General features: G+C 34.3%; 1 protein-coding gene across 4 annotated transcripts; it reads right to left on the reverse strand.

The window, feature by feature from the left end:
- Nucleotides 1-22: 22 nt before the first annotated feature.
- Nucleotides 23-19,568, reverse strand: LOC106166567 (ADP-sugar pyrophosphatase). Of its 4 annotated transcripts, none has more exons than XM_087015100.1 (10): nt 19,192-19,568; nt 18,802-18,869; nt 18,191-18,240; nt 15,617-15,724; nt 8,370-8,465; nt 7,728-7,783; nt 6,802-7,223; nt 6,327-6,380; nt 5,849-6,003; nt 23-1,187 (listed from the first exon to the last, which is right to left on the reverse strand). In XM_087015100.1, the coding sequence occupies exons 1-7, from the start codon at nt 19,375-19,377 to the stop codon at nt 7,170-7,172; spliced, it is 618 nt and encodes a 205-aa protein (XP_086871226.1). In that variant the 5' UTR covers nt 19,378-19,568; the 3' UTR covers nt 23-1,187; nt 5,849-6,003; nt 6,327-6,380; nt 6,802-7,169. The 4 variants fall into 4 exon arrangements, with proteins under 4 accessions (XP_086871226.1, XP_086871224.1, XP_086871223.1 ...); XM_087015098.1 differs by having other exon boundaries at nt 3,070-6,003; XM_087015097.1 differs by having other exon boundaries at nt 2,483-6,003.
- Between the last annotated feature and the right edge of the window lie 645 nt (nt 19,569-20,213).

Consider the following 20,213-nt stretch of genomic DNA (forward strand, 5'->3'; position numbering starts at 1 on the left):
CAAAAATAACAAAAGAGCCTGCTCAACTACATCATCTCATCTTTATTGTGTGTAAAAGTGCAAAGTCTACTACAATTGTCTTAAACTTTCACATTCATTTTAATTGATTATTTCTTTGATTGAAATTATATTTGAAGTACAGAATCTGCTATATGCAAAAGAAATGACATGGATCTTTCAATACATTTCCATATTAAATGTTAATTATTCTAAGTGCTACCGTAAAATTAAAATCTAGTCAGTTCATGAATGATTCATTTTTGAATTTCTTAATATATATGAAACAAAACTACACAAATTTATAAAAACTTGGACATCTGGTCCAAACAAATCGGAAAAAATTGATCAGAGACAAAAAACATTAAACAAACACCCTGAAAAGAGGTTATCTCTTCTTTCTTAACTAATGCATTTTTTTTTCAAAATATTACATTTCTTTCAAAGACAGCATTGAATTGACTCAAAAAGATGGTGTTGGTTTTATATACATGACATACAAGTCTTAGGACAGGAAAAGTAACCACCAATAACTCCACTGGTTTATATTCACTGATACACCCATCAAAATAAAACAGAGCTCCCTCCTTTCAGATGCTCTCAAATATCATAATTATCTAAACCATATCTTAATATTGAACAATTATAATATTTAAATTTTAAACAGCTGATGTTTGTATTTCCTCATGAGGAACCTGAAGGTGCTTTTCTTAACTTACTAGTGTTACTTAATGTGGTGTATTTTCTGACACAGCCCCCCCCCCCCCCCCCCTCATTGAAGAGCACCTCTTGCACACTCCAACACTTATCTAATCAATTTTTGAAAGAATTCCTTTACCCAGCATTCACCACTTGGCCTGATAGGCTATTCTGTGTTTGCTACTCTCAGTGTACCTGTTTCCTTGTACTGAGTTTAGGTCTCTGACATTAACATTAGAGATTTAAAAGCAATATAATGTCTGCATTGGTTTATAAAGAATATCATAGTCCTTGATAATGGAGAGAGAAGAGGGCACCATGAATACTGTGTGGGTTCAAAAAAATCCTGCTCTCTTCATCATCAGACAAAACAAACTTGAAGTGTGACACAGGTTAAATTTCTTCCAGGTTTGGAGTCTTAGTGGTTTGTTTTATGGCAACAGCATAAGTATACACTCGTGCATCTACTACAACATCTTGTTTGGCAAACTCTGGAAAACACAGCCAATTGTTTGAGTGAGAAGGAGGCAACATTATTTACAAAACTGAGGTAAATTATTGTGGCTTGTTTACACCGAAGATAGGTCAACCCCATATCGGAGGGGGGCTTATAATACAAAAAGAGCTATAGCCCAAAGACTGGTATAAATACTAAAACCAAAATTCTGTCCACTTGAAACAAAATAAATGAAACACTGTGCTCGTTTTATAGCACGAGAGGCAATTACAGCATGCGTTTCGGACCAACAGTTACATTAATATATGGACAAGTGTGGATTCATCTTAAACCAAATAATAGACTTGAATTGAGGACTTTACATTTGCTGCTAATGGTAGACCTAGTTCAAACCAGGAAAAAAAGTCTTACAAGGAACTGACCTATATTCAGTGCCAATTGACACGCCTTTAGAGATCATTCACTAATAAGTAGCTGATCATACCGGTACGTACATTGGGGATTGTTTTGTTAAATATTTTACATCAAAAATCAATCTAGTCTAGACAAAGACTGCTTGAAATTTTCACCAACTTGAATATATTTCACACACACACACACACACAAAAAAAAAAAAAAAATTAATTAAATAAATAAATAAATAGATAAAAGAAATGAATAAGTAAATATATATGTTAATAAACAAAATCGAAAACCGAAATAAAATACTAATAAAAATATATCAATCACTTCATTTTTGACTAAAACATTAAAAGCAAATTGTAATTGTCTTGACAATGATTTTACTGTTTCGTGATAAGATTCCTTATACAGCTAAAACAGAAAGTCCCTTGACAGTTGCAAATGCATGCAATGGCCTGTTGAAAAGAGGGGTTTTCACAACAAGTACATGTCCTTCGCCTAGCTAGTGGGTAAGTTGTTCAGAAAAACATAGTCGCCATTTATTGCTTTCTCAGTTTCATTAATTGACTTAAATAATTGCAGTAAACAATGAGGAGGAAATGCTTAAGACAAAACATTGCTGGGTCTTTGTGCAACTTTTTCCCTGAACACTTTTGATGTTGCTTTTACAGGAGGACTTCCTTAGTTAACATTTAAATGTCTCCTCCCCTCAGCAGATCCAACTTGAGGAATGTACGTCAGTACACAGTAGATCAAATTTTGGTTGAGATTATGAAAGGTTTGAAGGACAAAGCGATAATATGAGGGTTTTTTTTTTTTCAAGAAAAAAAATTGATTTTTTATGGTGTGTCACAATAGTTACTTAATAAAGCTATACTTAAATATATTCCAGAAACATGTGAAATTAGGCTAATGACGTGATTGTACCTTAACCTGAGATATCCCTGATGAAAGCACCATGATGGACACAGAAAAGCGGACTGCAAAAATAATGTCTTTTAATATCGATTAAAACATGATATGATCCATTGTTAAAATTGTATTAAAACTTTCAATATGCCAGGTTCAGTAATGTCAGAATTTTGGCAATCATTTAAAACCATACTTGTACAAAGTTTACTTAGCCTTAGTTAAGTAACAACCAGTCTGAAAAAACGTCTCCCATTTTACGTGAGGCAAGACACACTCTTCACATATGATGAAAAACCATGATAAAGACCGTGTGAGAATAATACATTCCTCATCACTTTTACAAGGCAGTGGATGAGAGCCTGTGGATAAATTACAATATACAATCAAAAGGAAATTAGCTAAGAAAGTTAACTACAGGTCAACAGTTTGCGTATCTGAAGTGGAGAAATAGATATCTTTATCTGTCTCTTTGTTCAAAGCAAAGAAATAGATATCTTTCTCTTTGTTCCAAGCAAAGAAAATTTAATATATATATATTTATCTGTCTCTTTGTTCCAAGCAAAATTCAATCGCACCTCCTTTTAATAAACCTTCATACTCACTGTTGATACTGTTCACAGTATATATTGAATTACACATCCTTCGCCTACATGAAAATGTGTTTACTATATTTTCCTTTTACTTATAGATGGCACGTATGTTCAAGTGCATTCTTGTAGTTACTATTTCCCTACGCGGCAGCAATAATTCTTTCAGAGTAACAATATATTGCAACCGTCTCGGTACAATTTCATATCAAGATGCCTAAAAACTGATCAATCAGACAGAAGAGATAAATTGTTTGAAGCAAAGTAATTCATTTGCGACTCTTAAATAAGAGACTTAATTACTATGCCCCGCAGGGACAACGTGTGGGGAGGCGTGTGAGAGGCGGAGAGACTATTAAAAGATTAGGCGGTTTTTCTTTCATGTACATACGTCATTTTTAGTTCTCTAAGGTTTCTTTAAGACCAAATCTAGCCCACTAGTGTTTGCTCAGTGAGCAGGCTACACGAAGTGTGCCAACACTCCAATGAGGTACAGCAGCCCTAGAAGTCTTGCCAACTTCTTGAGCAGTCCAAACGGCTATGCTCACCGGCTAAGCTTGTCGAGGAAAACCCCATAATTAATGAACAGTTGGGGTACTAGGCAGTGTAGCTACTGTTACAATGTGGCCTAGTATCAAGGGAATTTCTGTTTAGCTGTAGGTACATGTATTCCAGCTACATCACTGGCCCAATATTGTTTACAAAACACATAGCCTGATATTGCAAGGATTGACTTTGCATGTAAAGCCAGTATATCCCATTTTTCTTTTTCTTATTTTAGAAATCTTCACTGAGACTAAAAACTTAAAACTTTTCACAAAACAGTCCCCAGTGTGTTTGCAAGCAAAAATGAACAAAAAGGTTACGAAACATTCAGCACTGTAGCTGCTACAGACCTACAGTGTAAGAAAAGTATAAAGACAAGCAAGAAGTTAAAACTCGATCAACACACAATAAACAAAATAAAACAAACTACAGTAACTATAAATCACTGATAAAAGATTAGTATAAACAATAGTGTGATGTTAAGTCTCAGGTATCACTGAAGTTGGGAAAGCAAACTGGAACTATAAAACATTCATATATTTAAAATGGTAAAATAAGTTTTTCAGTGCCTTCTGTGTATGACTGTAAAAATAATATGACATTTGTGAGAGATTGATTTTTCACCTCAATAAGTCATTTGTGTGATTATCTTCCTTTGATAAAGGGACAAATGCATTGTATATTCAAGATCTGCTAAGTCTCTTCACAAATGATTTACATTTTTACCATCAATAAAAATGCTGAAAGCAGCTGTGACAATAAGTGCAACATACGATTTAACCATTGAAGCAAAAAGTTCATAAATCAGAAACAAACAGAGTTGTACCCATTTGATATAACAAACAAACACTGGATAATTCTTTTGAAACATATTAATGATTGGTGGTGGTGGTGGTGGTGGTGGTGTGTGTTGGTGTGTGCGTGGGGGGGGGGGGGGGGACAAATCGTAAGGAGATCCTGCATGAATCAAGGACATGAAAAACATAACAAAGTTACACAATGGAAGGTGACTGCCAGAAGACCGCAATAGAAAAAGATAAAATGTATTGAATGAAGACTAAAGATATTAAATATTAATTGCATGAACAAATAGGTGAAAAATCAAGCATTTGGTCCATTTTTATGCTGTGCATTACATACCAGTAAATCTACAGTGTATATATCAAAATACATAGGGAGAATAACAACTTTTAAGTTTACAATACCCTGACTATTATGGAAGAGAGTAACATCCTTGCATATGGGGCACCTGCACTCACTGCACCAATAAACTGGAATTATTTTGATTGGCACAGGCAGTTGGAAGCAGCTTGTGAAAGGGAACAAGATATACGTTTCCTTGACAACTAGCTGGGCTAGTAAGTGTTTTGATACTGATATGTGTGAAGGGTATCAGATTTCTCTGCATGTGATAGTACAATTATGAAATTATATAATCTATGGTAGAGACAGGGAAAAGATCAGACATGGCTTGTTTGCAACAGGAGCAATCAATAGACTGTGTGATTTTCAGAGGCAAAATAATAAGTTTTTTTAAAGCAAATGACAGCTATACTGTAGGTTAAGGTGAGCTACAGCTAGGGATTTGTTTTAAAGGTACATACGAACCGAGCATCGGTGGAGTGTGGATTCCCAGTAACACATGTAAACCACTTCTACTAGATTCTTATATGGCTCTAATAAATTCGACATGCCAAGGGATAAACTGAATAGATCACTCGATCAGCCATAAAAGACCTTTAGACTGCTCCTTTCTTTAAATTTATGGTTGTAAATTTAACCTACCTCCGTGACCTACTTTCCTACCCCATTGACATACAGCTTAGAATGCCAGCAGAAAAATCTGTTAAAACATCATTTTCGGGTAAAATTAAACAATGCCTTTTGGTAATTCTCTTAGTTATACTACTTGAAACTATATGCTGGCATTTGGTTGGTTTTTGTGACAAAACATTGACTTTGTATGCACCTTTAATTAATGAAATGTCTTAATCAAGCTTGTCAAGCTCGAGTAATTGGCAAAAATGTTCAAAACCTGCAAGGTGCATGGCCAACCCCAGAAATGATGGCCTTGTTTCTGACCTCTTTGTCTCATTATACTGGTACTTGATAAAGATAGACCACAGGATCTTAATTTTTTTTCATGAGGAAATGGCACAAAAACAAGTAAAATATCTTCCAGGATCTAGAAATGTTCAAGCAAATAGCTATCAAATATATCTGCTGTCATAAAATGGCATTTGTGAACCTTAAAGTTTATTATTTTCTTCTATAAAACCCCTTCATGTTTTCCACCATCATGTGTTATTTCATCCTCTCCTGTAGGTTCTTCTGCTGTCTGTGACAAGGCCAGAGCATAGGTAAAAACTCTGGTATCAACTACAATATCTTTACTGGATAACTCTGAAATCAATGGTTTGAAAGAAGTATATTGTAATTGATAATTATTTTCCGTAATGAACACTGTGGCCTGATCCCTCCTTGTATAAGCTGCAATAAACTTATTATTATATATATATATAACCAACAAACCTGATTTGATTATGTAGGACATAATCTGATTTAAGACATAATCTGATTATCTTGAAATCTTTTCCCCCAAAATTAGAAGCATCCTACAGATGCGGAATGAAACAAGTCATGCAGGTATAACTTGTAAGGAAAATCGATTCCTATGACATCACTAAAACTATTATCAGTTTAAGGTACTGCAACAGAATACTCACCATTAAGTCTTTCTAGTAGCTCATTTACAGGAATGGAAATGACTTCTATAAATTCTAAAAAAATTAAACAAAAAAAATGATTCAAATTTTTCTTCCATTTAGTTTGGAAGGAAAAAGTTGGACAAAATGAGTTAATTTATTAGAAGAAATACTGGTACACTACAATTGCAAGCTTCTGTGAATTTAAAAGAATGTCAGTAAATTTTGAAAGAAATGTGAAAGGCACAATACAGTCGCTCACAAAACTAAAAATTGAAGAAAGGTAAATTACTGAATAGAAAATTGTGAAGAAATGCATTTGGTAATAATTCCAAGTAACATGGCAAGACTGATATTGGGAAAAGAAAAGACTGATTAACTGTGTTTGTGCCATATCAAAATTAAATGACAGAAAAAAAAATTCAGAAATTTGTGAGTCATTTGATTATTTCAATTCATACATCTTTGCACTGATTCTTGTTAACTTTATAATTACCTGAATCATCTGAGATCCAAAGCATGGCATGGAAATAAAACAGATACATGAATAAGCAGTATTTAAACTTGATATTTCTAAAGTATCAATATTCAACATAGTGCATCTTTCCTTGAAAAACAATTTCTTATCTACTTTTAAATTGGTGAACTTTTAAATAGCTAAAAGTGAATGTTGAAGTAAATGATTTAAACTTTCATAAAAATAAGAAATTCAACCTCAACCTCATAGAACCTGCTACAGATAATGCTCATTTGCAAAATGACTGAAAATTAGACAATCTACAACTTGAAGACTTACGTTGTATCAGAGAGAGAGAGAGAGAGAGAGAGAGAGAGAAAGAGAGAGAGTTAAATAAACAAGACATATCACATACCTAGATTTGCTTTAGGTTTTTTATTCACAGGATCATCACCATCAATCTGCAAGAAGAATAAATTTCACCTTACAAAGCATAGCCTTGCTCTCAGCCAGGAATCAAATTTTGATATAATTATTGAAAATACATGTGTGTTTGTGTGTGTGTGTGTGTGTGTGTGTGTGTGTGTGTTAGCTGAACTAAATACTGAATGCTAATTGTAAGGCTAAGTTTTAGTATCAATTAATGCAGCTGATAACCAATTATCAAAGGTGCCACATCCATTCTGACAAGCTCTACCCTAATTAAGCAAATCATTATTGATTCTATCCTTATTTTTGATTGGCATGGACCAAAATCTTGCCTGAAACATTCAATACAGCAGACTGGGTGTCATGAATACTCTGGGGCCAGAAAACTTGTTCATGTTCTCTTAAGTTTCTGCTAAATTATCTTTAACGTAAGTAAAAATGTTGCATGATAATTTGGAAAGTTCTCAGTTAGGTGACCAATCTCTTTTGTAAGTATACGTGTGTGTGTGTGTGTGCATGCATTCGTGCTCATTTACCTCTGCTGTCGCTATACAGACTGTACAATTTCCTATGCCAGGATCCAAACAGGTGACTGTAAAATACAATATGGCCTTTAATTACTAACCAACTAATGCTAATACTATAATTCTAACATTATGCCAATTGCAAAATAATCATAATAATAAATTACATTAAAAATTATAGTAATTAAAAGCAATTAGCTTATTTGTGAACAGAACTGGACTGTATGTACCCATTCTAGTCAGTAAAGTATGCTGCAATGTTTGGGTAAAACCAACATTTTGGTCTTGGGTTTTCTTATCAATTGAAACTAATCCCAAGCAGACCATTTTATAACCAATCAATAAGTGCAACAGACTGGACTGTCTAGTATAATGTGAATTGGAACAGAGACATTATTGGTATTTAGCATTCTCGGCTGTGGGTGGAAATGTACTCCAGCACAAGTGATATTAACACCTCCGCTTGACAACCCTCATTTCTTTCATCAACCTATGAAGTAATCGAAATGCTCAGTAAATAAACTGCAAATGGCAAGACATTATCACTCTAGACTACTCACTGTAACACCTATGAAGTGACTTTCCCATAAAAAATATACAAAAAGGCCCAAAAGCACCCAGTATTGTTTGTGTTATTGACAATTTTAAACACACCTGGTGATATGTGTTTTATTTTGCCTGTGTACCCAGTTTCTTCCTCCAATTCTCTGACTGCAGTCTCTTCTGGTGATTCTCCAGCATCAATCAAACCTTGAAGTCAATTAAAAAAGTTCAAGAAACTAAACAAAATAAGCAAACATTCAAAATATTTAGTTCAGATATACATACATTTTTCTCACAAAAGATAAAGGAAAAACATAAAAAAGAGCAAAACAATAATTGTCATATTGAGCGAATTCTCAAATCAACTTGCATTTTAATTATATTTTTTTTTTCAATTTATTTCTGTACTGTTACATAGATTGTCATGACCTTGTACAATATGATATACAAATGATGATACAATACAGTTAGTGCATTACCATCTTTATATAATGAAGATAAGTACTAGTAAAATCACTCATAGAATATTCTATCTAAGCAATGAGATAAACCTTGGTGTGATTATAAATTTAACATAAACATAGTATAAACATGTTACACAAAAAGAATGTTTTTTTTTAAAACTTAAAAACCACCGTTACATAGCTGTTTACATGGCTGTTCAAAGCCAGTTTGATGACATTGATAATTACGATTAATGACAATTACATTACAGGTTATTATATTCATCAGTCCTGTAAGTATAAAGACAACCTATAGGTCAATCTGTTTTCCTCTCTTGTGCTATCACTGGCAAAGTGTATGGTGATGATAGCAATGCCATACGCAGGTGATGGCTATACTATGCCTGCATATATAAAACATAAAAATCAATGACTTTTGGGAAAAATAATCTGATCATATTAATTTCAAAAGAAACCTGTCTTTTAGCAAGCAAAGTCACTCATTAAATTAAAAGTAAAACAAAAAATATGGTTTGACAGTTATAGGGTTAAAATCAGTGCTCAATATATAACACTACGTAACAGACACACCAAAGTGTCTATAATTAACAAATACAGGCTTTATAGTTTACTTAATGTGAAACCCAATTTTCATTCCAGTCTCCCAAATTAGTGAAATATCTATGTGGTCCACTCTACATCAGAGGTCTGCTGAGTGACGACATTAATCAGCAGCAGAGAATAATACAAATAAACAACAGGCATATGTGAGAATATCTAGTGAAAAACCAGTCAGATTTCTTTTGCTCCCCAAGAAGGCATACGTGGTGTGATTGGACAGTTTTTTATATAAATGAGAATTATGAGTGTACCACATGACCAACAGATGAGTACATTTAAATAAATGGCTGCATAATTATGCCCAGTCATAATACTGAAACGAATGAATGTTGAACTGCACAGAAGGTGTATAATTTGGTGAGTGTTCATCTTAATTTTTCTGTTTCTTCATCATTTCAACAGATCTTTTGAAAGATTGCATTTTTGATTATCAGTTTTCATGTTATTAGAAGTCAGTGTGGTCAAGACATGAACTTTCCTGTCAAAGGACACCGACAATTCTCCCTTCTTTTCATCATTCTGTAGAATCCCTCTTGGTTATTTGGATAACCAGCAGTCAGTATGATATAATTAATAATTATTATCAGGTAGCAAAATTCATATCAAATTATATTTAATGCTATAAATTTAAATGGAGACGGACAGATTTCACATATTTTGTAGGGGTTTTTTTCTTCATGTTTAGGTTTTATTGGGCCTGGAATAAAGGTTAATTGTTGAGTCAAAGTGGTGAATCAGATGATCACTTTTGCCTGATGTTCCCATAATGAGGAAGGCAAATCTTGTAAACCAGTTACCAAAACTGGTCTAGACTAGTTGTATGGACAAACACCAGGGACAGTACACAAAGAAATTTTAAAAACTTGTATGTATGTAAAGTATTTATAAACAGTGAATATGAATAAACCGAAGAAATCAGCCAGGCATCAACATATTCATATCAATTATTAAAAAAAAAAAAAAAGTTAAAAGCTAGTCTGAGCAGAAAAAAGCATCTTATGAACAGCAGAGAAAAAAGTGAAAGGAGTTTCGTAAAACACCTCGAACCAAAAAAAGGACACACTCATCTCTGATGAATTGCTCATCAGAATATCAGTCTGAGAAACAAATTTGAATTGATCAGATAGTGGCGAGGACAAACCAAGACTGACAAGATGGCAGAACTTAATGCAACTTTGGCAAACAGCACCGCACTGCTAAATATAGCCCCCGAGTACAAATATTATTTATGGATAATGAACGCCATTATTTTCCTCTGTGCAGTGGTAGGAGTAACTCTGAACACTCTTGCACTTGCCGTTTTTTACAAAAGCATTGAGTACAACAAGACTTCGTACCTTCTCTTTTGTTTAGCAATCAATGACAATATATTTCTAGTTCTTCGCACCGTGCAACTTATCATTATAAGCGTCTACCTTTATTATGCAGAAGTAAGAAGTACCACATTACTAACAAGCATAAGTGGACTACAGGTCACACTTTATTTCCTCATGACATTACAGACCTACATTGCTGCACTTGTCTCCCAAGAACGCTACTGCTCTGTCAAAAAACTTTACAATGTACAAAGCAAAGTACCACTGACAAGAAGAGAAAAGCTGTTCCCCCTCTCAGTGGTCATTGCTGGGCTCTTACTTTTCAATGTTCTTAAGGCCCTGGATGTAGATCATTTAAAAATCGATAAGTGCACAGATGCAGCTTTCTGTCCAACATTGTTTCTAAAACAGGGACCAAACTGGAAGATATACTCGATTGTATTCAGAATTGTTTCAGAAATCCTACTTTCTGTTTTGCTGCCAGTGGGGATGTTTATGTATTACACAGTCAAGACTTTTAAGAAACTGTTCTTCCAATATCCCATGCTGCCTACCAACATGTACAATGCAGCTAAAATTGCACAACGCAAAAAACTTCACCGTGAAATGATGAAGATTGTGATAGTAATTGCAGCATTCATGATGATAAACACTTTACTAAATTTTTCAATGCAGATCAAATTTGTCTTTCCAACAGTAGGTCCAAGTGTCTCTCCCATTGCTATACTCTTGGTTGCAGTTTTCACTGCAGTAAACTCCTCACTGAACTTTTTTGTCTACGGCATGTTTGGATCTCTATTTAGAAAAGAAATAAAGAGCATCTGCTGTTGTAAGACATAAAACAACATATACTTTACTTAAAGCAGAAAAAAAAAACTTCACAAAGACAAAAATGGCATGAGACAAGGATATCTCTGAGCCTTTTCATATGAAAGAAGATGGACATGAAGTTAAATGAAAACATGGATGGAGAACTACAAGGCACATCATGACTTAAACAATAAATGTGAGCTGAAAGCCATGCTCACATTCCGCTTACTTTATCTTGCATAGAAAACAGGAACACATTAAAAAGGAGACTTAAACCAGGCAATTGGGAAAAATATTAAAAAGGGTCTCCACTCACTGGCATGATGTTAGAGATAAATTTCAGCTCATGGATGGGTTCACTCCTGGCTTAAAGCAGACTGGAAACAGACCACAGTATGTCACCAGACAACAGATCATGACTGCCAACTGCCAACTCAGGATGTCAAGTTTCGGTAAGCATTAATTTTATTTTAATAGTAATTTTTTACTGTCATATATTATGAAGTAAGCATGGCTTTTATCGGACAAAAACGGATTGAAGTGCTCTCTTACGAGTATGTAAATATGACCTCCAGCTGACTAAATCAAAGAACGTAAGTACTAACTGAGAAACTGCATTTTTTAATCCTTATAAAAATATTACATTTGCCTGACAAAAATTAGAAGTCATACTGAAAATAATTATAATTATATTTACCATATTTTACATTATTATATTTACCAGGATTTGTTTAAATGAGTCAGTGTGACGTCTTTCTTTTGGAGTTAATTAAGATTCATCATTAGGCCAGAGAGAATGTTCCACATATAACAGTGTCAAGCAGCTTTGCATTTTTAAGAAAAACAGAATTAATTAATCTACCTTATTTTCTCTCTAATTGTAATCTTTATTGATTGGGTTAGAAGAAAGATAACGTACCCATGTGGAGTCATTTTTATTTTGCCACAATTTTTAAAGCTGTATTCTCATAATTTATATTGCTTGACATCATTGAATCAGATATGACAAGTGCATTGTTTTGCCAGTCATAAAATATGGTATAAACTGATCCCCTGAAGTTTGGCACTAGAAGGCTAGTCATATTGTCTTACTGCTTGATCTATGATCACATTCCTGTAGACACACTATTGAGAGACCCAACTCTGTGAGGAGTCTCGCTTAGTGCAATCAGCTTAACTGAATGACGACTAGATACTTATATTTCTTGCTTCATCATTTTAATTAAAACTGAAATTAAAACTGAAATTTTAGTTAAAACTGAACAATAATTACTTTAAAAATAATACAAATCTGCCATCACCAAGACTTTCATTCAATCTCTTGTTAACTTCTCTGCTTGATGTTCATCTTACCTACTCCTACATGTACCAGATATTAAAAAAAATGCCAAGGGATGCCAATCAGAAACTATAGAAATTATGGGTCACTTCAAACTATCATATAAAAAGTCCGCTGCAATTTTTCTGCTTATCAATCAATCCATGTCATAATTACAGAATTACAAAAGGCACCACAATGAAAACCCGTATTTCAACTTTTTAAAAAAGAAATAATGTTATGTACATGTATGCTTTCTTCTTCTCTTTTATTTATTTGTTTATTTATTTTTTTTTGGGGGGGGGGGGACGGGTCTCAGTTCAACAGAAACAAGAGGGCAAAGCTGGCAATTATACTGAGACCAAATAGCATTAAACACTGCATCAGTTTCTTAATCAATTAATTCTGTAAAAATAATCTGATCATGCTAATTTTTGAAAGAAAGTTGTCATTATCCTACTTGTCAGGAAAAGTTTTTATTATCCTAATTGTCAGGAAAAGTTGTTTGTGTCAGGAAGTTGTTGCCATTTCTGGCAAATAAGCAGAGATTTACTTGGCTTAAATGTGTCAGACATCATGAAATCAAATTAATTGGATCGTTATTATCCTCCATTTGCCATGTCCAGTAAAACGTCTTTCCCACTTCAGATCTTAAAGACAATAAAACCCCTCAAATAAATGTTTATCTGAAGCATACCTAATGTCGTTAGTACTTTCTCTAAGCATGCTAGGTGGCAACCATTACATTTCACACTTCCACAAGAATGAAAAATAAAATTGTCCCTTTAGGCTTCGTTCACATGGAAAGTCTATTTTCTAAAAATCTATTTTCTATTCGCGTTATTTTGTGATCACGGTCTGTGCCCTGAATACCCCGTGGCATAATTACTGGCAGCGCGAGCCAGTTACTTCCAAAGCTGTAATTAATTCTCGGCTGCGCTCGGAGTGATCACAAGATACTGCGAATAGAAAATAGATTTTTAGAAAATAGACTTTCCATGTGAACGCAGCCTTATACACAAGATAAGGCACTGATGCAAAGCAAATTCTTATAAAGAGGACATGATCACATATCCATTACTTTGTTCATTTCGGAACAACTCTCCACACATTTGAAAATTCCCCACTGTCATTTTTACATTCTAGCTGCAAAGCTTAAATGATAAATTTCCCAATTCATACCTCAGAGACAATATAAAATTCTTTAAACAAAAGTTTATCTGAAGCCACATAGTAACTTCATAGCCTCCATGATAGCTAGCAACATCCGTGTTACATAATTCTTACAGTCGGGCTGACGTCATATGTCCTAGCAACCAGCAAGTTCAACGGAAATAGGGTACGTAAAACGATCCAAAATACATGGTTGCATTGCACTGATTTCTATGTTAAAGTTGTCAAGCTATGTCAGATGATATCATGATTCACAGTGCTTAACCACTTGTGTCAGGGAGGATGAGCTATTGATTTCCTTTGATGGCCTTTGCAATTAACGCTGCACACCTTGTTAAGAGAGGAAATCGGCCTTAACTGCTGATCCTTATTTGTGATTGGGAATCTTACAGGAGTAAATTGCTAAGACTCATTTGCTTACCTAGATTAGCATAATATTCACATCTTCTTGATGAGAACATCCTTAGGAAGCAACTGACTTAATCAAGGAAGTGTTAATTGTACTAATAACTGTGATGCTGCACTGCTGGCAAATGTGACAGGTAAATTTTGGATTGGATTATGCCAGTGCTGTTTAACACTGAGTAAGACATACACCAGTGATACATGTACAAAAGTGATAAGGTGAAAGATTGCTGCATACCAGGCTGCACTACCAACACTTTAAAAATCTGATAGGAATTTTTTTAATTCCAAAGATGAACAGAAAAGGGAACAACTGTTGCAGGTTGTAGGCCATGCATCTTGACAAAAGACAGGGTTGTTGATTAAAGCAAGATTTGGTCCTTGCTGCTACAAGATTTGTGTATGTGTGTACAGTTCATTTTATTACAGATAAGGAGAATGTCATTATAATTTTATTTTTGTGTGTGTGTGTGTGTGTGTGTGTTTGTGTGTTCACCATTTGTAGCAGGAATAATATAAATACAAGTTAGATAACATTTGGTTTTGACATGTGTGGCAGAATATTAATTACTGCAAGTTAAAATAGACCAATACGCCAAACTTTTTTGTAGTAAAGTTAATTGACAGCATTATAAAGAGAAAAATAAAAATCTGCACATCACTAAATTTTAAAACCTGCTAATTTACCTACCTAAATATATTAGTTAACAAGTAAAATCTTAAAAATACTGTTTGTTATTTAATTTAATTTCAAACTTGAAACTTAACATACTGTCTTCCAGCTGCAGGCTATTTGGACAACTTTCATACCAAAAAACTGCACCGTAACATTAAAATAGTAAAGTGGTTTTGGTGTAAGTTTAATCACTGAGGAGGTGATCTCTTCACACTGTTCATTAAAAGCAATAGTAAGAGTTATGTTGGTATTTATCAGGTGTGTGCAAAGCTTGCTCCCAGTGTTTCACTGTTCTTAAGGAAATGAAAGACATTGAGAAGTCAGTTTTACCATGCTAATATATGTAATATATAATGCAGTGAAACTGTAAAAAAAGATTAACCTGTTTCACACTTTTTCCCTTGATACTTCCTCAATCTTATCATTTTAGTTACTAACAAAAAATGCCTTTTTTATTCAAAGTCTAACTTTCCAAAACTTTCAAATGAATATTTCTTAGTTATGCCAAAAAAAAAAGCACTTTTTTGTGAAAGTCTATAAATAATTTACTTTGCTTGAACTCACCCTGCAATTACAGTAACTGTAGTAAGACCTACCTGCAGGAAATTCAATGGTACAACATTTCATGGGAGGTCTGTATTGTTTAACAAGAACCACACAGTCATACTTCAGTAGCCGCTTCAACACTGGCATTATAACAACAGCTGAAACATGCAGGAGTTGATCTATTAGAGCCCATGCAGAAGAGAAGATCCAAGGATCTTCCGATCCACGGATCAAATACGGCGGACCCTACATGAAAGGAGAGCTGACTAATCTGCTGATGGTCTCCCTTCCTCTCCACATGCGCCATTTTAAAAATGGATTAAGTTATGGCTCCAAGGTTTAATTGCTTGAAGCCTGCAAGGAAGGTGCATGTGGAGGAAGGGAAACAGTCAGTGGATTTTTTCGGCTCTTCTTTCATGTTGGGTCCGACATATTTGATCAGTGGATCAGAAGATCCTTGGATCTTCTATTCTGTATGGGCTCTTTAATATAAATATAATGCAGTTACTTATAATCATAAGCCCATTTAGTACTTTTGCATTATGGACAGTATTACCAAAGGAAACATCAAACTGAACAAGGCAGCAAAGCTGTCAAATGTACAGACAAAGAACAGAAAATAAAGATGCAAATAAGTGAAAAATTAAATTTTTACAAAAAACTGTTAAATTGCCAGAAAAATTTACCAAACAGACTGCGTTGCCTATTGAAGCTGTATGTTAGACCCATGTTTCTTTCCTGTAAGTTTGAGAACAGTAAGTGACATGATTTCCCTTAAATGGTCATCATAGGAGCAGTGCCCAAAACAGGGGTTTCTTCAAATTTTGATGCAACATTACATAATGTTTAACAGCATAATGACAATCAAATGTTATTAATAAAATATTAGTAACATGGACATTCAGAAAATGTGACAAGCAAAAGTCTTCAAGATCATGGAACTTTAAAGTCACACCTTGAAAATGCCAATATGTGAAAAATTAAATTTTCACAAAAAACTGTTTAACTGCCAAAAAAAAAAATAATAAATAAATAAAAATACCAAACAGACTGCATTGCCTACTGAAGCTGTATTTTAGTCCCATGTTTCATTCCTGTAAGTTTGAGAACAGTAAGTGACATGATTTTCCTTAAATGGTCATCATGGAAGCAGTGCCCAAAATAGGAGTTTCTTCAAATTTTGATGCAATATTACATAATGTTTAACAGCTTAATGACCATCAATTTTTAATTATAAAATATTTGTTTCACAGATATTCAGAAAATGTGACTAGCAAAGGTCTTCAGGCCCATGGAACTTCAAAGTCACGCCTTGAAAATGTCAAAATGTAAACAAGACAGCACTGTTCTGAAATGGGTTTATTTCCATTTTTAACACTTTTTTAACATAAAACAAAATAAACATTTTACTGCCATTTTATATGACCAACTAAGAAAATTGATGAGATGGGAAAAGTATCAATAGAACAGTGTTAAATGTCCAATTTCCTCCATTCTGCGATTCTGAACATTGTGGATGATTGAATCTGACAAACTGCAATGATATGAGTTTAATTCCATTTTTGACACTTTATTACACAATACATGATAACAAGTTTACCATGTTTTTTACATAATCAACTAACAATGTTGTAAAGATGCAGGAAATATCAAACAAACACTTTTAGGCATCTTATTAGTTAAATAATGAGACTGTTAACATGCCTAATAATTGAATCTGAGGAAATGTGAAAAACAGTATAACTTCTAAAATAATGGCCCGATTATGCTGATTTTCGAACTCAACCTGCGTTTTAGTAAGATTGACCACTCCTGTGAGTATAATTACAATTGGCCAAGCCGTTTTTCTTATATTGTGTTATCAGTGTTGTATTTATATTGAAAATAGTGAAAAAACAGCATAAATTCCCTAAAAATGGCCCAATCATGCTGATTTTCGAACTTGACCTGCGTATTATGAATATTCATCAGTTCTGCAAGTTTCAAGTCAAAAGGTAAAATGGTTTTCCACTTATCGTGTTATCGGTAAAAGTGCACGGCGACGACGGCGACGACGGCGACGACAGCGACGACGGCGACGACAGACGCAGATGATGGCTATATGTACAGACACATCTGTGTCTGTACATAAAAATTAAGTCTCAAGACATTTGAATGCTCTGAGACCATAGTAAAGATCATACTACACTAAAATTTAATTATTATATTTAAAACTGTTACACAAGCAGAAAAAAATCTGTCAGGTGATGATTGCATTTTACCAAAATTCCAAGACATATACCTACTAGAAAATTAGGAAAGCTTTGAATACAAGCAATACAATACAATACAATAACTGTGGAAAAACTTCTTTTAAAGATTTATATTTCATATAAATAAAATATGTTGAATAAAATCACCCAAAAGAAGACTGAACTTTATACAAATTTTTGTTATGTTCTATCTTGAACCGACACTTATGTAAAGCTCACTGCATAACTTTAAAATATTAATTACACACACGTACCCACCCCCTTCTTCAAAACATTCATTCTAACCCAAAAGGCTTGTTTAAAATCACAATGTACTCTATGGTTCAGTTATATATTGAGTGTGGAAAATGTACTATTCATAAGATTTTTCACCATCTAAAGCCCTTTCTGTCCTTGTGGTCCTGAACACTGCTTCCCATATTCTGAAAAGACAATATTTAAAGCCATTGAAATAATTGCAACTATTTGTAGCATATTCCTAGTACATGCGCCCGGAAAATATTCCACAATCTTTTATAAACTTGTCAACTCATATTAATGTTTTTCAAACCATGATCCTGATGCCACTTATTTTCTTGAACTCAGTCCTGCAATTTAACATAACCTGTATAACCTGTATGGTCTAATCATACTCTCTACAAGTTTAATATGGCTTAAAGTTAAACCAGCTTATTGGTAATGGTTCTGTACAAAAAGAAAAGATAGTTCACGGTAACAGACTACAATCACATAAATTTCTTTTACAAAAAATAAAAAAATCCACAGATATCCAGCTATGTGCACCTTAATTGCAAGGTGAGAGGTAATTAAAAGAAAATTACACTATACCTAAAGGTGGAAAATTGCAGTGAAGGTACAAAATGAAATTCACTTTCACCTTTCAACTAATTTACAGTCTCTAGCACAATAGTGAATATCAGAAAGCATAAATTTATATGAGTGCTGGAGGCTTCTTGATTATTTGGACTATCTTTGAGTCCTACCTCTCTCTCCCAGACGGATCTTGGTACTTGATTCTATTCAAAGAAATCCACTTGCCAGCACCTATTACCTGAGAATGAAATTAGATGTATACAACAGATGTATTATGTTCAGAAATAATACAATCACAGGCAATCTTTTACCGAGATTGTTTATGTATGGTTGATAAAGATCTCCAGCCTTTTTTCATTGACTAAGTGGATACAAACATAAATAATACCTTTCTGTGATAAGAGAGAGAGAGAGAGAGAAGGGGGCATTCTTCTTCTACTACTACCACGAAAACCATGCCTTATCATTTTTATTTACAGTTTTGAGATATCATTTCATAACTTAAAGCAAGACACAGCTGAGACCAATGGCAAAGTATATCTCAAACAGAGACACTCTACCTCCTGGTTTATAAACTTGGCCCTATCTGAATTTCCTTTGTGGCTAGTCGTCTCTCCGGCTGACTGGTCATTCCCACTGACCTTAGTGGACATTGTCAGTTTATTTGTAAAACTGAAACAAGGAGAAAGGCTTCGACCAAAGATTGAATAGCCACAACGGATGCCAAACCCCGAAAATAAGCTCATGCAATCTGCGAGTGGCCTGAGCTTGACGTCATGCACAAACGAGCTTACAAGTGCTGCAATATCTCCTTTGATCTTCTTCCCTGTCTTCTAGAATTAAGACGCTTCTTGTACCCATGTACTTCTACTAGTACTATGTTTATCAGAATCTCCACTCTTGAAGAACGGATGACTTGCGATGACCTCGCACTCATGTCGCATTTTCTCCGTCGCAACTAACGCAATGAAGATCTACATGCGCAACGTACATCGTGACTTTATTTTAGGAACAAATATTTTTTCGGTGTCAACTAAGTAAAATAGTAGATCCATGCCTTGGCAATCTCTAGATACGTTAATTTCAATAAATTCCACCACAATTACATTTTGGTGGAATCCATGTAACTGATTTTTTTTTTTTGGCCAACTGCAATCGGACACATTACATTCATGCTCAAAATGTTGGTCGTTCCCGTTATCGCTATGTATTTTATCCATCACTGTAGATGAATATGGACGAATCCCGAAGACTTCTAAAACAGTCAACATGATATGAAATCAGATGCAACTGGGGAGGAAGGCACAGCGCCTGTAACAGAAAATCTGCGTTCATACGAGAGAACTATAGGTAGGCCTACCAATTACAGGAGGAATTTTTTTTTCTCAGAGTTAAAATGGCATAAGCCTCAAAATGGCATTCCATCCTTTTAACGGTCTTCTTCATTCCCTTTCGTTGCGCCACCGTATATTCTTCTCTCTTGCGGTGGATAATCTGGCAGGTTTGAAGTAAATGCAAAGTTATATAGGGGCGGATCCGGAAATATTTTAAGGGGGGGGGGGGGGGGGTCCGGAACGACAGG

The sequence above is a fragment of the Lingula anatina genome, chromosome 6 (genome assembly GCF_051362555.1).
Source record: "Lingula anatina isolate TDL-2025a chromosome 6, LinAna3.0, whole genome shotgun sequence".
Classification (NCBI taxonomy): domain Eukaryota; kingdom Metazoa; phylum Brachiopoda; class Lingulata; order Lingulida; family Lingulidae; genus Lingula; species Lingula anatina.

Excerpts from the sequence above, each read along its gene's own strand:
- LOC106166567 (XM_087015099.1), bottom strand. The coding sequence starts at position 19,377 with ATGAGCTTATTTTCGGGGTTTGGCATCCGTTGTGGCTATTCAATCTTT. Across the intron at positions 18,870-19,191 it reads CCAAGTTTATAAACCAGGAG|GTAATAGGTGCTGGCAAGTG; the intron begins GTAGAGTGTCTC and ends TTTCATTCTCAG. Across the intron at positions 7,224-7,727 it reads TCTGTATAGCGACAGCAGAG|ATTGATGGTGATGATCCTGT; the intron begins GTAAATGAGCAC and ends TTCTTCTTGCAG.